Here is an 18351-nt window from a genome sequence, read left to right as displayed (position 1 = left end):
TGGAGTTGTTTTCTCTTTTAATACATTTAAGCTCGTGTCATTGAGTTCACCAAGCATATCAAAGACATTAAAGTTACTGAAAAGAAGAAGGCTATTTTTGAATGTGAGCTTTCCGAACCCAATGTCCAAGTAACATGGATGAAGGATGGTCAGGAACTTGAATTAACCGAAAGGTATTCTTAATATTTATAGTTTGCTCTTTAATGTTATTATCTGTCACTTTGTAATTTAGTGTATTGATATAGATAATATCTCTATCCCACAGACACAAAGTCTCCACAGAAAGACATATACATCGTCTGATGATCCAAACTGTCCGTATGTCTGATGCCGGCGAATACTCTGTGGTAGCTGGGTCTAGCGTATCAAAGGCCTATCTCACTGTTGAGGGCAAGGATGTGCGTATTAGTGAACCCGTGGAGAAGGAAATCACTGTAAGTACCAATCTCCCTACTTTAATACCCATTGCTATTTTAATTAGTAAATCATAAACAGTGGGCATCCCATTAAATAATAAATTTCATCATAGGTGCTTGAGAAACAACGAGCTACATTTGAGTTCGAGGTCAATGAAGACGACATTGAGGGACGCTGGCTGAGAAATGGAGTTGAGATTCAATTTACTGTAGATCAGCGTTTCAACTACGTGATAATTAGGAAAGTTCATCGTCTGACAATCACAGAGACCTACAGGAGCGATGCAGGGGAATACACATTCATTGCAGGAAAGAACAGAAGTGTGATGACCTTGCATGTCAATAGTAAGTGCGACCTCCAGAATTTCAGTAGTAGGTACAAATACCAGTTAAATTCCACAGTCCTCATTACCAAATTCGGTACTAAACAAAACACCAGTACATGCTAATTGAAACACAATTTTACTAATAAAGCTTATTGTTGATATAAATGTATAGAAAGCATTTCCATTTTGTATACATGAAGTATAAGTTGATTGTTGCTGAACCTGTGTGTGCTCACTGGGTCTTTCATGCTGATGAACATCCTCCTTAGTCTGCTGCTGTATAAAACAAATAAATAAACTTCAGTAAGTCAACTGACTGAACAAACAAACATATGCAATATTAAAACAAACCTCAGTTTTTATACTGCATTTACACAAGATTACTTACATTAAGGCAGCTGTATATTAAAATAATAAATGCAACAGAGAGACTTAATTAGGTTTAAAATGACAAATTTAAAATAGATTTTATCTATCCAACTTATATCCATAGATTTTGGATAGGCCTATATAAAATAGGTACTGTTAACACCATCCTGTCCTCCCATAAATTTTACCCCATTACAGTTACTTTATAGAAGTATTATGAAAATTAGGTACTGGCAACTTTTTATTTTTAGATACCGACTTGGACCCAAAATACCGGGACTTTTGACAACACTATGTCATAATATTGTAATATCTCATCTAAATTAATATTAGTAATCTGTTCAAGTGATGTCATCTGTTTTTTATTCTTACCCAACATAATTGTATTGTTTCAGTCCCTGAGCCTCCTCAGATAATCAGGCACATGCAGCCTCTGTCTGTTGAGTCTGGAAAACCTGCACGTTTCTACGTGGAGGTGACTGGAATCCCTCAGCCTCAGGTATCCTGGTACAAGAACTCTCAGGCCCTGTCCTCTGGGTTCAAGTGCAAGTTCCTGAGGGAGGCCAATGAACACACATTGCTCCTCATTGAGGTTTTCCCAGAAGACGCAGCGCAGTACAACTGTGAAGCCAAGAATGACTATGGAGTAGCCACAAGCTCTGCTACACTTGATGTGGAAGGTAAAGTCAAACAGACAAATATTAAATTCTAAATAAAGACAGGTGCATCATAACATACACCTGGTGTCCTGTTGTAATATGAATCATTCTGGTTTTAGTTCCAGAAGTGGTTTCTCCTGACACCGGAGCCCCCCTGTCGCCACCTGTGGTGATATCACCAATACACAACACTTCTGCCAATGAAGGACAATCTGCCAGGTTCAAGTGTCGAGTCTCAGGAGAAGGTAATTAAGTAATCATGTGCTGGGATGTACAATTAACTTAATGCCAACTAATTCCTTAATCATGTTCCTAATGTTCCTCTTACTTACTCATGTTTAGATCTGACAATTACTTGGTATTGCAAAGACAAGGAAATCAAGCAGTCGGACATATTCAGAGTGTCTCAGTTCGATGAAAACTGTCAGCTGGAGATTGCCAGAGTTCATACCGAGGATGAGGGCGAGTACACGTGTGTTGCTCGTAACTCTGCGGGAATGGTCTCATGCTCAGCTGTACTGAAAGTGGATGGTGAGTTCAGCTTTCTTATAAACACACAAGTGATAGTGGATTCAGTAATACTAATATTAATTTGCAATTGATTGATTGTTGGCTTTATATAATATAAACAATTATGTCAGCCGAAAGAAAATGAAAATCTATTTGGTACACGGAAGCAAACCTCTTGTGTGTGCACTTCACAGATTAGTTAAGGGCAAATCAATACTTCTTTTCAGGACTAACAATTGCAGACTATGCATCTGAATCGCAGTCACAAGCGTCATCCAGTCTCTTCACAAGAATTAAATCTGTTGAGAAGGAACCTCCTGGCCAAAGACCCGCTTTCGTTCAGCCTATCGTGAGCTGCGAGGTGGCTCACGGAGAAGTGGCCAGATTTCATGCTCGTGTGTCTGGCATGTCAAAACCAGAGATCAGTTGGTTCCATGACCAACAGCCTATAAAGCCTTCCAAAAATGTTGTCTTTCATTTTGATGAGATGACAAACACTGCTACGCTAATCATAGTCGATGCTTTCTCTGAGCATGCTGGACAGTACACTTGCAAAGCAGTCAATATCGCAGGAGAGGCAGCTTGCTCAGCCAGTCTTGCTGTAACCGAAGAAGGTAACTGAGCTCAAAGTAGCTGATGGTTTTCGATTAACAGACCACAAGTATTTTTTTCACATCATTGTCTTTCTAAGTCTCTCAGTGAATAAGCACCTATCAGCGAGTTTTCAGAGCACCTCCACTAACTTCACCTTAGGAAAGCTTTATGAGTGTGATTCACCCTGTAGAATTTCAGGTCTCTTCTGTCATTTGTCACCATTGTTGGTCTTGTACATTGTCTTTGAAAACCACTTCCTCCCTCTTTTGCATTTACAAAAGTTTCCAAGTATTGTCCTAACATATTCTTCTGTATTGAGATCGTGCCCAAATTATCTATAAAATCTGTGCTGCATGTATATGATGATTTCTTTTTAAAAGACAAATTTTTGTTACTGATTTCGTAGTTCTAAGATTATAAAAGAGTCTTCATGTAGTTGGTTCAATGCACAATATATACCAGAAATAAGTGCAGGCTGGCAATGGCTCTAAAGTTTTAATATAAAGTACCCTGTTGATGTCAGGCTGGCAATTGCATGCTCTTTCCAACTTCCACCTTCACTTCTTTTTAACATTTTTACATTAGTGTTACATGCCAACCAACTGAACTTTTCTATTGTATGATTGGTACAGTTATATATTATCCTTAAATTATCAAATGATGCTATTGAGACTGAACAGCTTAATTTAGCTGGAATAATTATTTATTATTCATGTTCTACTCATTGCTCTTTGTTACAGTTGCAAAAATACGAGAGGAGATTGAAGCAAAAATTGAGGAAGAGGTTAAAGGTAGGATCGATTTACAGTATCTTTTTCTAGATAATGTCTCCCTATCAAACTATTACATATAACATTTCCCAAGCATATTGAGGAGGTGACTGTTTGTACAAACACTGCTTGCAAGTGAATCCTTTTAAATGGGAACAGCTTTCATATTTTGTTGGATATGCGTACTGTATGGATGAAGTCAAGTATTATTGGATAGCAAGCAATTTGGTTGATAATGCTTGCTGTGAAGCACTTTTGCAAAGTGGGGTTTTGCATTTATCTTTTCCACTTGAAAAGCATGAAGGATATGGTATCTTTGATTGTTTCTAAAAAAAAAGGTGCAGGATGATTATCCTTTTAAAGTTCCAGACCACAGGAAATCACATTTTAAAAGATATGGAAGTAGCCACATCTTTTAATTGCTTCCTAAGTTTCTTGAATCTGGAACACACCTTCCTGCAAATATTTCTTAGACTGGCTTGCAGATAGCGGTATGTGATTAATGTTGTTTGCTTTTTTAAATAACATGGTTATATCTGTAAACTATATTAGTTCGAATAAACGCCTTATAAAAAAGAAGTATAGGGATAGAGGTAGAGAGTGATGTTTCTCTTTTTACGTATGAAAGAATTTTGTCATTCTAAGGATTAGAAAGGGCGTTTATTCATCATTCTGCAAGTCAGGTAAGGAATATTTTAGGATATTCATGAAGTTAAATTAAAAAGCTTCTCATTCGAACCAAATCAGCATTATTTGGATACATATTAATGCTTTGAAAAGAAAATTATTCTTTGAAGAACTGTCCACAGAAGAAGGAACAAAACATCAAGCGATTTTCGTGTCAGAATCTTTAATAAAGAGTCAAGTCTTGCGTTTATTCGAACAAATATGGTGAGTGAATTTGTTTTTTTATGGCTTTGTGAATTGATGCATGCTTTAATATTTCTATTAATATTCTTTAAAAAATATATTTCAGTTTCTTTTGCACACTGGGAATTTTATTGAAATGTGTCTCCCTTCTTTTCCAGAGTTGTTTTACAGTGAAGGAACTGAATACATGGAAAAAGGAGGACTCCAATACAGTTCTTTTTCAGACCCAGAAGAAAATTTAGATCTTGGTCTTGTAGTCCCCAGTGAGAACATCAAGCCATCCTTCACCAAAAAGCTAAAATTTCTGTCTGTTATAGAGGGTGAGACTGCAGCTTTTAGGTGTAAACTAGTAGCAATGCCATCTCCAACAATACTGTGGTTTCATAATAACCGACAAATACAAAAGGAACACCGTCGTAAAATACATACAGTGAGTAAAATGCATATGCACTTCACCAGTTTAACAATTGAAGGTGTTAAGGAAAAAGACTCGGGCAGTTACAAAGTCATGGCAATTAACACAGAAGGATCTGCTGATTCGAATGCGTCACTCCTTGTGTCATTGAGGGAAGAGCAAGATGTAAGTTATTTGAGTCATTCTAGACATTCCAACAAAGCCTATTCAAGTTCAGATTCATTAGCTGATTCAACAAAGGAGAGAAAATTTAAAGTAGAGTTAAGATGTGTTGGCTCTCCATTTGATAAAACAAGTAAAGGGCAATTCAAAGGTCATTGTAGATCAAAGAACACTTTGGTTCGTACCATGTATTTTAGATCTGCATCCCCTTCAAGAACCCCAGATAAAGACAAGTTGGAAACAGCATCTGAACGTGCACGTTCTCCACCTCTCATGTATGAGAGGTATGAAAGGTTTAGTGATCGATACAGCGATATATACTGTGACAGATTTGCAGGTCGTGATCGATACAGTGACAGGTTCAGTGATAAATTAAGTGACAGGTGTAGTGATCGGTACAGTGATAGATTTAGTGACACAGATAGCCTTCATGGAGAGGTTAAAGCAAAACTTGGTCTCTTGCAAAAGGCTGTAAAAAAGAAAAAGAGACTATCTATATCTACAATGTCCTCATCTGAGTTTGAGTTGGAATCGGTTACAAGTGAGCCTTGCTACACAGATAATGTTGAGAGACTCAAACTAAGGCCATCCACTTTGCCAGAAGTTCAGCATGTTGCTCGCCCTGGTGAGCAAGAAGGTTCCAGAAGCTCAGCAGAATTTCAAAGTAGACTGGAAAGAATAACTGGACTTGGCACCCAATCAGCGGTGCGAAGAAGTAGACACTCTTTTGAACCACAGTCAAGATCTAGGGCACTGCAAATGATGAAGGGCGAACTTCCTCTGCAAGAAGCATTAAGAAAAGAGAGTGAGATTGATGTATCTGATGACACACCGATAGATCGAAGGATAATTTCCAAAAAAGAGTCAGAAAAGGAGATGGAATACAATATTTTAGCACACAAGGATGATCGTTCCAGTAGTCTAAGCCAGTGGGATGAAGAGGCTCAGGTAAAGGCAAAAGAACCATTTGTTCTGCAGTGGTTAGAATCAGGAGTAGCTTCTAAACCCTTGATGAGTACACAGCAGATATGCCCATCACACGAGGTGCCAGAAAACAAAGAGTCCCCCAAAGCAAAGGCAGTGAAGTCAATTAAAGAAAAAATTCTTGGTGATGATGGTCTGCAACATGAAAGTAAAATAGTTCCTGTCCAGAAATTAGAACAGAGGGCTATGTCAGTTGAGAACATCCATGAGAAAAACTTGGAAAGTGAGTGCTTAGAGAGTTCAGATGAATTCTTAGCTCAGCGCATACGAAAATGGCAGCAGGATGTGCAGTGGGATGAAAAGGCCCAGGTCAAGGCAAAAGAACCTTTTGTATTAGAATGGTTGGAGGCAGGAGAAGCTTCCAAGCAAGTAAGCAGCAAACAGGATATCAGTCCATCACATACAGAGCTGCAAAATAAAGAGTCTTCAAGAGCCAAGGCAGTAATGTCAGTGAAAATAGATGATGCTCTGCTTCATGAAAGTAAAATAGGTCCTCTAATGGAATTAGAGCAGACAGGTGTACCAGTGGAAGACATCCTTGAGACAAGACAGGAGAGCGAGTGCTTAAGAAGTGATGATCAATTCTTACCTGAACGAATTCAAAGAAGGAAAATTGAACAGGCAGAGGCTGTTGTGCCTCAGTGGTCTGAGGAAAAAGTTTCTTATCCTCATGAATCTGTTGGTAAAGTTCACAAGGAAGAGGCAGTAATTTCAAAATCTCAGAGGGATTCACAATTGACAATGACTTCAAGATCCCCATTTAGAGAAAGACGTTCACAGGAACGTTCCTCAGAGGGTGTGTTGCATTTATCTAGAGAGAGAATAAATGAGTTAAAAGATGATAGCGAACCCTATGTCAGTGAACAAGAGGCATTAGCCCATCGTATAATAAAATGGCAACAAGATGTTTTGACTGAGCAAGAAACGGCTGTTGAACAACGGGTTGGTGTTTCAGATAGTGCTTTAAAAAGCACAGCATTCAAATATGTTGAATTGGAAGAGATGGACAGGTTGCCACCACATAAAACAGCAAAGGAAAGGTTTTTCAGTGATATTTCTTGTCAGTCGTATGTGACAGAAACACCTAGTAAAACTGATAGCGTATTTGAGGCTGACAGTGAGAAGCTAAGGACCCAAAGTGACTATTTTGTCAGTGAGGAGGAGGCTCTAGCAAAGCGTATTAAAAAATGGCAACAAGACGTTCCGATTGAACAAGAAGAAAGTGTTGAATTAGAATCTAATTGGGCCTTAGCAGAGAATCCACAGTCTTCTGAAATTACTCTGGGAAACACATTGATGTCCACAGCTTCACCAACACCAATAGAGTCGTATAGAACTTACGAAGGATTTGTAGATCATAAAATCACTACAGATATAACTGAAGGTTTTGAAAGGACATATTTGGGCCATGAAGATACAGTTCAGCCGGATCACGGTTATAACAAAGATGTGACGTTGTCTAGACAGGAAACTGCTTCAATTGATCACCAAAAAATCATGTTACATCAGGATATTCCAGGGGCTGCTCCTATAGCAGAGAATATGCATTCAGGAGTATTAAAACCAGGAGCACCTGTCTTTGTAACAACATTAATATCAGAGCTTAAGGTTAAGAGAGGTGAAATGACCGAAATAAGTTGTCAATTTCAGGGAGGTCCATCACAATCTGTTTCATGGCTTAAAGATGGACAACCTGTATTGCAAGACCCAGATTTTGATGTTCGCATCAAAGCAACTTCATCAACCCTGACCATTTATTATCCAACAATTGACCATCAAGGTCTTTACACCTGTAATATTGCAAACAAACATGGAAAAGCAAGTTCATGTTGCATATTTAAAGTAACAGATGATGATCAGCCAATGACCCAGGTTGAGCCTCCTCAAGTATTTAAATTGAAAGACGAGTCATTATTCCCTGAGGAAGACATTATAGTGGAAGAACTTATGGCGTTAATGACTACAGATCTGGACAACAAACACACACTGCAGGTACCTCAGGCAGTCATCCGCATACCACAAACATCACACTCCTCCGTTCACTCCTCACCAGTTGAGATCAGAATAACAGCTCCAACACCAGTGCTAGAAATGATTGATGAGGCTAAAGACACCTGTGATTCCACTGAAAAAACTTCAGAATCTCCTGTTGATGATGGCACTTCTCAATCAGTGAAGCATAAGTTTACATTTTCTTTTGATGTTGTTGGTGAAGCTCCTCAGGTTGTTAGAGAGGTAGAGAACATTAGTGCTTCAGAGGGCCAGACTACTATGCTGGAGTGCATCATAGTTGGTGAACCAACGCCTGAAGCCACATGGTCCCATGATGGCATTTCCCTTGATCTGAATACCAACAAATATAGATTTGAGGTTCAAGATGCGAGACATAGACTTTATATTGATAATTTTACATACCTTGATGCTGGAATATATAGATGTGTTGCATCTAACACTCTTGGACAGGTTGAAAGTATAGCCGATGTGTCTTTTGGTTCCTCTGTTCTAGACTCTGTTTTTTCGTCCTCTGTCATGTCAGAAGTGAATAACCAAACAAGATCCCTTGATTCATCTTCAGAAAATGCTACAGTGAGAACAAAGAATTTAGTAAGTTCTTCCACACCATTACAAGATGTTAGAAGTGCTCCTAAAAGGGAGGGGACTCATGATTATAGTAGATTCTCTGATGAATTTCAGGATAATAGCAAAACCAACGAACCTCATTATCTGCGGGAGGATGTTCCCAAACTTAGGTGCACCAAGAAACCAGCATCGGACATGCCAGTAATAACAGGGTGTGGTTTGCAATCATCTGGAGCAGATGTTAAAGTAGCCAAGTTAAAACAAGCATTTGAAATGCCAACAAGTTTCAGAGATGAGCCTGATGAGATGATGGCAATGTCAAGGGATGTGTCATATTTCCCTGTTGAAGATATTCCTGAGATAGATCTCGAATCTGAGCAAAATGAATTGGAGCAAGCAATTTCACTTTACCCTAGCCAGGAGAACATGAAAGAGTTCAAATTAGATCCTACCGTGACTGCAGCAAAGACCTTCTTTTTAGAACGTCCCTCAGATGATACAGAAATGGTTCTGGATAGCACACATCACACCTCCCAAGAAAAAACAGAGGAAAGAATGTATTTTGTGGACTCGCACCATTTTGTATCTTTGGCAAATGTTACTGAAGTCCAGCATTCACCTACATTGATTAGACCCCAGGCAAGATTGCCAGAGAACATGAGTAAAAGACTCTCAGACAGCACAGTTGAGCAAAGAATTACAGAAGAGGAGGCATATGTTAAGCAAAGTTATGACTTTGCTGAGAGTGGCATTGGTATATCTGCTCGAGAAATTGGACACTTAACTGCCATAGCAGAGCCTTTAAAAATAAGTAATGTTACCATGCGAACCGCAGAAGTACAACCTGTGGACATGCCACAAGATAATGTTAGTTCAGCTGATATGAAGAGTGATACAATGAAAGCCTCAAGTATGGCAACACCGGTTAGTTTAAAATCCAGAATTGAAGCTGACAGAAAATTACAGTCTGATTATTCTTTGTCAGAGAAGACACCCCTTCAACAGGAACAGAAAAATCCTGCCAGGCAAGGTACTGTTGGTGTTTCTAAACTTGAGGAAGAAGAAGTAACTTTCAGTGCTGTTTATGACTACTATAACCAACCATCTGATTGGGGAAGACCCTTGTCACCAGAGTCAGAAATGTCCATAGAAGTAGGCAGCACGTTTAGTGAGGAGATGACTGAAATCGAACGTTTTTACACTCCAGCTTCATCCACAGAAATATCTCAGATTCAAAGGTCACCTGAATGTTTCCATACCCCCTCAGAGACTCCAGGGGCTGTCTTGACACCTCATGAGTATCCATTTTCCCCTGTAGAACATAAGAGACCCCCAACTAGCTCAAGTGATTTTTTTTATTCTCCGGCTACGTTCCTCAACTCTCCAGGGGATGAGAGTATAGAAACTACTCCCCCTGTTTTTACCATAGATGAGGGCATGATACCTTTAGATGGCCGTGGTTTACTAGGATTAGGAACACTTCAGGAAAAAGTTCAAGGAATCCCTCCAGCTTTCCTTAAGCCCCTTACAAAAAGAAGAGTTTATGAAGGTGAATCTTTACAGTTTTTTGCTGAAGTATTTGGACTACCCACTCCAGAGGTGAAATGGTTTAGAAACAAAACTGAGCTAAAGGCTGATAAGAGGACTAGCATTGCAAGAGATGGGGATAACATTGCCTTGGAAATACGGAATGTCACAAAAGCTGACCAAGGGGAATATATTTGTGAGGCTCTGAATTATGTTGGTGAGGCAAAAAGTGTTGCTTTAGTTATTGTTATATCCCAGGAAGCAAGGCAGATGCTACCCCCTCCTTCTGTAACCCATCAACATGTCATTGAGTTTGATGTTGAAGAGGATGAAGATCCTTCAAGGTCTCCATCTCCTCAGGAAATCTTGTTAGAAGTTGAGTTGGATGAAAATGAAGTGAAAGAATTTGAAAAACAGGTCAAGATTGTGACTATTCCAGAGTATACAGCTGACAACAAAAGCATGATCATATCTCTTGATGTTCTCCCAAGCATCTTTGAAGAAGGTGCTGTGGATTTTATCACTCAAGAAAGTGAGGATTTACAAATAGCCTTTGAAGTTACAGAAATGCCACCACGTTTTATAAACCCTATTTATGACATTGAAACTCCAGAAAACACAAATGTAATGTTTGAATGCTCTTTAATGGGTATTCCGTCTCCAGTAGTGTCATGGTATAAAGGCAATATGAAGATTCCCATGGATAGGAAAAAGTACATCTATTCCTCAGATGGTGACAATCACTTTTTGAAAATCCTCATAGCCAACACACAGGACAGCGGCATCTATACATGCAGAGCTATTAATGTTGTTGGTGAAACACTTTGTAGAGCATCACTTATGGTTATGAACCCACAGTTGTTCTCAGGCAAGACAAGGGGAAGGGAATTAACTGCTGTGTCTCTTGGTAGCGCAAAAGTTCAGCCCCAGAAGTTTGACTTGGTTGTGGGGAATTCATCATTTGATGGTGAACCATCATCAGAGATAGAGCTTGAATTTGAGTTTCCACAGGAATCCGATGAGTCTCAGAAAGCGGTTAGACTGGTTGCTATTACAGATAATGAAACAAGTGAGCAAGGGGAGAAATATGTTAGTATTAACTTCGATGTCTTTGCTGAACCATCAAAAGATGACAAAATAGAATTTGATGGTAAATCATCAAACAGTTGTAGTTTTCAATTTCATGTCACTGAAATACCCCCTAAATGTATAATCACACTGCAAAATGTCACTACAGCTGTAGGTACACCTGTAATGCTTCAATGCTTAGTGAGTGGAAAACCAAACCCTACAGCAGAATGGTACAAGGATGGTGCTCCGGTGAAAAATTCTAGGTATATTATCCAGGAAAAAGCATCGGGGCATTTCAATCTCCTTATAACAAACGTTACTCATAGTGATGCTGGTGAATTCAAATGTGTAATCCAAAACAAAGCTGGGTACATTGAAACCACTTCGTTGTTAAAGGTGTTTTAATTTCAGTATGGGTGGTTCATGAATTTCAGAATACTTTGTTTTGTTTACCTCTGATAGATTAAATTTTTAATTGTTTTACTGTTGTAAATTATTGTGGAACTATGTATAGAAACCTTATCTTAACCTGCAGTATAAAAAATAAAATAAAAACCTTTTCATTGATATGTTTTCTTAAATTATTGAGCAGTGAGCCCTGAAATTGTTCTTAGTTACTGCTTTACACCTTTATGCTGCAGCCTTTGACGAAGTTTTTCATTTTACTTTACTAGAAATAAAAATTCAATTAAATGCAACATTTAATCCATAGTCTTGTTTTAAAACAATAAAACAATTGCATTATGTCTGACAATGAATCATAAATGTAGATTTGATCATTTAAATTGCATTTTCTTAAAATGCATGGCCAGTGTTGTTGATATTTATTGGAATATAAATGTTAGACAGATGTTTTTCTTTTGTTTAAGTGCATGAGAGCATTATTTTCGTTTATTTATGATTTCTTCATCCTTAATGTTTTTCTGATCAATTAATAAAAGGTTAAATAAAGGTCAATTTATTAAAAAGAGTTTTCAGATTAGGTGAGAAAATATTAAATTTTCTTTGCATAATCAGATTATTTTCTGTATCGTTATGCGCATGATGATAAAATTATAATTTCCAGTATTAGAATTACATCATAGAGTTTAATTTAATTGTACCCGTTATGTTGTATAGAATTTTTAAAGATCACGGGTAAACTAATATTTAACTAAGTGTAAATACAAATATGAAAAATAGTAGTAGTCAAACTTGCCAAATAACTCTTAGATGGTTATAATAGTTATAGCTTGCATATGATTCCTGATTTTTATTTATCAAAAGTAGTTTATTTAAACAAATGTAGTTCAAATAGTCAATACTGTGAGGGGCAATGTGCTTGTATGCCTTTTTTTAAATTATATGAACATGAAAAAGTAAATAAAATGATGATGAAAAAGTTTACTGGTATACTGCATTCTATTATTTTTAGTCTCTTAAGGGCATTTTTATGTCCGCTTCTTGACTAATGCTGTTAGAACTCGATCATCATCCTTGATTTTGAGAATATTTTGTTGATTCTTTAATCCCATTATTTTCATACAGAATTTTCTAGTTTGACTGTGAAGACCGAAGAAGAGGATGAAACCTACAGCACATCACTGCAATTACCTGAAAAATCTAAAACACTTGAACTCAAGCCAGAGCAAAAGCGTTTTTCTAGTTCGTTAGAGAGAAAAAAGGAAAAACCTGTGTTTGAATCCAAGCTTATGCCTGCTGAAGTTACTGTTGGAGACTCTGTCAGGTTTACTGTCACAGTGTCTGGTTTTCCAAAGCCGAAGGTTCAGTGGTTCCACAATGGTAGGGCTGTTACTTCTTCGTCAGTGTATAAGTTCGTTGAAGAAAGAAGTGAGTACACTTTAATAATAACTGAAGTCAAGAAGGAGTATGAGGGTGAATATTCCTGTACTGCCAGTAATAGATTTGGCCAAACAACCTGCAAGACATTATTAAAGATACAATTAAGTCATTTATCAGAAGCAGAGAAATGGGTGGAACAAATGTTTAAAATACCCGGAGAACCACCACGCTTTACCACACAAATTCAGCCTGTGCAATGTGTAGAGGGCAGTGAGGTGAAATTTCAGTATAAAGTTTCAGGAGCTCCAGTTCCTGGTGTTCAGTGGTTTAAGGGTAATCATCAAATAAAATCAAGCCAGAACTGCACAGTTGTAAGTAACCTAGATGGCTCTGGCTTCCTTGTCATGAGTGACATCCAGCAAAAAGATAGTGGTCTTTACACATGCAAAGCTGCCAATACCTTCGGGGAGGCCAGCTGCAGTGCTGAGTTGGTTGTATTCCACAAAAAAGTATCTGTATTTCATCAACAGCAGTTAGTTCAGGAGCAGAAACGTTATAAGGTGTCCATGACTGAGCAAGCCACTGAATCCCGTTTGTATAGCGTTAGCCTTCCCGGGCAGGCAGGTGCAAGCCTACAGGGAGAGCAGCAGGTAATTTACACCATTGGTACAGAAGACAGGCAAACTATAGAAAGTGAGCACGTTGACACTCTGCACGACTTGGATATTTCTGCTGCAACTGTGCACAAGGAGCAGGTAACTCATCAAGCTGCAGTCTTACAGTCACATGAAGTACATGAAGGTATAATTTCTGCTTCATCCCAGCCAGAGCCAGTAGTAGCAACCCCCTTGAAACAGCTCCATATGGCTGCCATGACCTCAGCAGTTCAGGAAAGTCAAGGCTTCACAGAACAGCACTTTGATCGTATCAAAAGTCCAGAGGTAACGGAGCTTGAAATTGCAAAGGAGCGTCCCTCACAGCTGATGTCTGCCATAACTGAGAGTTTGACTTCACTGACCATTGTAAAAGCTGAGCCATTATTAAGCAGCGAAGGAGAACAGATCAAGCCAGCCCCTGAGCCCAAGTATCCAATATCAAGTCACCAAGTTGAGACAAAACTTCCAATTGTTAAAGAACATTCACAGATTATACTACATACACAGCAGGAGAAGGGATACCAAGTGAAAGAGGGAGTTAAAATTCTTTACAGTGCAGTTTCAACTGAAAAACAACAATTCACAGACGGACACTCTAAAGAACTTTCATTACAAGACAAGAGTTTTCAGTCATCCGTAAAGAGGGAATCTTCAAAACCAGTTATCCTTTCAGTTAATGAGACTACTCAAACCTTATCAAAGGAACAGAGGTTATCTATGCTCAAGCCTGCTGAGGAGACTGCATCTCTTGTTAAAGACAGTGTGTTAAAATCAGCTCTTGTTGCAGAGGAAATAAATCAACTTCAAGCTGATAAATCAAGTTCGATCCCAGGTTTAGACAGTGCAATTTCAGTGCAGTCCCAGACAGAACAGAAACAAGTTCTGCATTTGCAGGTCTTTACAGATCAGGATAGTCTTCTGAACGAAGGTAGATTCAGCAGCGAGAAGCCCTGCCCAGAGAAAGCAACTGCTCAAAAAATCCCAATTCTTAAGCATACAGTCTCAGCAGACGAACAGCAATCTGTGATGTGTGAAGAAACATATCAGTTATCAGCAAGAGAAACCGAACTTAACATACAACCCTGTAAGGAATCTTCTGCTTCTTTGCATCTTCAGGCAGTCCATTTAGAAAATACATTATCTAAAGAAGGTATAATCTCAATGGAGATGCCAAAACAGCAGGTGGCGGTGCAGAGACAGGAAAAAGCCCGCCAACATGTTGCAAGCACAGAGGAGAAAAGGGAGCATACAGCAGATTATTGTACAGATCTTGATTTGTCTGTAACAGGTGTCCAGTCTGAGATAAGAAAAGAACCTAAACCCAAAAGTATTCTTCAAGTATTCTCAGAAACGGTGCAATTACCGAAGGAAGCTCCATTTGTGAGTGATGTTAAACAACAGCGTGCCTTAGTTCAGAAAGAAGATCGCTGGAATATCATTCATGTGCCATCTGTGTCAGAAAGTCAAGATATCGAGGAAGGACATACAGAAAGCATAGCCACAATTGAGAAATATGTTTCTGAAACTAAAGTTGAACCCAAAATTCCATCTGAATTAATTTATATTGAAGAAAAAGAAATCTCAACTGAGAGTAGTATTGTACTTGAGGCCACAGAGCAAGATTTTGCAGTCCAAATTCATGAAGGACAGTCTGTTAGACAGTCAGTTTTAATGGAAGAAAAGCATGTAATCAAAGGTGAGCTATCTCAAGACATTACAAAATCTGAAACAACCACAGCAACTGTCACTAAACAGAGCAGGGGGTCCTATAAAGTATCAGAATCAAGAGAGAGCCAAACACTACCCAAAGAGCTCACTTTTGTTATTCCAGCTCCAAAACCACACACTTTGGACATTAAGCATCAGTTAAAAGATGCACTTGCAACTGCTGTGGCATCTGACCAACCCTTGATCTTGGCAGATGTGGTGGAGAGTTTAGGATCAGTAGAAGTTCTTGAGGTAAAAGAAAGGAGAGAACCCAAATATCTCATGTTCACATATCTTGTTACAAGCGCAAGTGCCCCACTTGAAATTACAATTGCCTTTGAAGGAGAGTATCCACAGACTGCTGATCTTAAGAGTGAACTTCAAGCTGCTCTCAACTCCATTGTCTATAGGGAACAGGAGGTTCTGACCTCTGAGCAGCCAGGCACTATGCAAATTGACAGGCCTCAAAGATTACAGGTTAGTCAGGCTTCTTCAAAAGAACGTCTTTCACCTGTGGTGGAGGTGGTAAGGTTGACAGAAAATGTAGAGCCTTTCACATCACCAAAGTCTCAATCTGCAGCTCTGAAGACTGAGGCCAAAACCTCTTTCCAGTCTGTAACAGCAGATGAGCAAAGTGTTAGGCAGCAGTCAACAATTCATGTGGCAAGTAAAACCAAAATTGAGGTCCAACAGTCTATCCACGTTGAGCAACGAGAAACCAGATCTGTGACAGTAAAAAGACATGAGAGAGATGTAGGGGCTGCAAGTAAGACAACTGAATTGGTCTTGGGGCCAGCTCCAACTGAACAATCTACTATCTTTCTTCGGACAGAGGAAAGGGAGGAATATATATCTGAAGCAATTATGAAGCTAGAAAAAGAAGAAGTTAGAGAAGAGTACCCCATCTTTGAGAGTAATTTGGAAGATATTGTAATAGAAGAACATTCTGAGGCCAAATTTACATTGACAATAAGACACGTAAAGAAAGTGAATTGGCTGTTCAATGGAAAATCAATTAAATCTGGCAAAGAGTTCAAGTGTTCCAAAGACCATGACACTTATACATTAGTAATCAGCAAAGTTATGAAGGATCATCAAGGAGAATATACTTGTGAGGCTGTAGGAGAAGCTGGCAAATCTTCAACATCCTCCCAACTCACAGTGGTCCCAAGAGGTTGGATTTATGGGATTATTTTGCCATCCAATGCTACACGTGACTAACTCTTGCCATTCATTGCTATATTGTATATCATTAAATACACAATTTCTCACTTTATTTCATAAAACGGATCTTTATATTTAAGTGAAGAGACCTTCTTAATGTTTTCTATCTTCATTTGTTCTTCACAACACAATGGTTTTGCCGTCATTTTCACCCCACCAAAGCGTGAGCATGATTCCACATCACTTCTTAACCCGCTGGATCTTTCAGTATCATTCCAATGTTCATTCAGTGTTCCTTCTTCATTTTGCAGAGTCTTCCATGTTTGTCATTCACCTTTGGGAACATATTTAATGCTGCTTTGTGGTTTATCAATCATTAAGCAGCCCATTCTTTCTGTCTTTGCATGCATGTTGGGATGTCAAGTCATAATTTCACCTTCATTCTGTTTTTCTTCCTCATAGCAAGATCATCATACACTTTACTGTCACTTGTGGAATATTTTTTCATTCCATCAAACTGACCACAGTAATTGGCACTTTCTGAAATTGAAACTACGGTTCTGAGCATTAATATATTTATATTGATTTAAGTTGTATGTTTCCGTAGAACATTTTGATTAAAAGAGCCAATCATTGTGGTTTTTCGTGCTCATTTGATTAGTGTACGAAATTTTATTTTACAAGTAAGATAAATGTACTAATTTGTTTTCATTTGTCTGCACAATTCAGTGCCACCTGTTTTCAGGCAGAAAATCCAAAATCTGGAAGCTGGTGTTGGCAGCTCTGCAAGGTTTCAGTGTGAGATCGACGAGGCTCCAGGCGTGACCTTCAAGTGGTTCAAATTTAGTTCTGAGATTAGACATGGTGACAAATACCGGATTATCAACTATTCTCACACTTCATCTCTGGAGCTCCTGAGCCCATCAGTGGCGGACAGTGGAGAATTTTCTTGCAAAGCAACAAACCGCCATGGAACTGACAGCTGCTCTGCTAAACTAAGTGTAACAGGTAAGAAAACTACTTTGTATTGGCTGATGGTCCTCTTGAAGTATGGTTACATACTGAATTATCTGCAGTTGGCATGCTTAGAAATTTTGTACTGTACTGTGTTGCCACAGTTATTGATATATATCTTTTGTTTTTGACTCTTTCTATAGAGGTATTCCCACCAGAGTTTGTATCAAAGCCCGATTCGATGACTTTATATGTGGGCAAGCAAGCGAAATTTCAGTGTGTTATTTCAGGTTCCGATCCCATTACCATTGTCTGGCACAAAGACAATATTGCCATTTCACTGGATGATCACTACAAAACATCCTCTGATAAAAATAAGTATTTTCTTGAAATCTTGAATCTACATCAGAGTGATCAGGGAACATACCTTTGCAAAGCTTCCAACAGTGTTGGTACAGCTACTTGCTGCACTGAACTTAGGGTTGTAGACAAACCCAGCTTTGTGAAGAGTTTTCAGGCAACCGCTGCAGCTGTGGGAAACCCGTTACGCCTAGAGTGTCATGTAGATGAAGACACTGGCGTAGCTGTCATTTGGATGAGAGATGGCAAAAAACTCCATAATACAATGGATTGTAAACTATCTTTTGAGGAAAAAATGGCCATTCTTGAGATTCCAAAGGCCAAACTGAAAGACACAGGTGCATATACCTGTACTGCTGCAAATGATGCTGGAAGCAGCAGTTGCTCTTCTGTTGTAACAGTGCAAGGTAAGAATGAATGATTAATGCCCTTGCTAAATGCAGTATTTGAAGAAAATCTGCATTACTGGGTGTTA

The 18351-nt window shown here is 38.7% G+C and overlaps 1 protein-coding gene across 1 annotated transcript in view; it reads left to right on the top strand.

Moving 5' to 3' along the window:
* The window catches only part of LOC130427112 (titin-like), a 156361-nt gene that overhangs the window by 17369 nt on the left and 120641 nt on the right, over window positions 1-18351 (top strand). The window contains 11 exon segments of the mRNA XM_056754159.1: window positions 32-173; window positions 266-434; window positions 530-761; window positions 1507-1791; window positions 1890-2015; window positions 2113-2301; window positions 2508-2894; window positions 3615-3665; window positions 12781-16572; window positions 17292-17570; window positions 17720-18283. Of these exon segments, the coding sequence (XP_056610137.1) occupies window positions 32-173; window positions 266-434; window positions 530-761; window positions 1507-1791; window positions 1890-2015; window positions 2113-2301; window positions 2508-2894; window positions 3615-3665; window positions 12781-16572; window positions 17292-17570; window positions 17720-18283 (6216 nt within the window).

The sequence above is a fragment of the Triplophysa dalaica genome, chromosome 8 (assembly GCF_015846415.1).
Source record: "Triplophysa dalaica isolate WHDGS20190420 chromosome 8, ASM1584641v1, whole genome shotgun sequence".
Lineage (NCBI taxonomy): Eukaryota > Metazoa > Chordata > Actinopteri > Cypriniformes > Nemacheilidae > Triplophysa > Triplophysa dalaica.
This window is presented reverse-complemented; position numbering and strand designations above follow the sequence as displayed.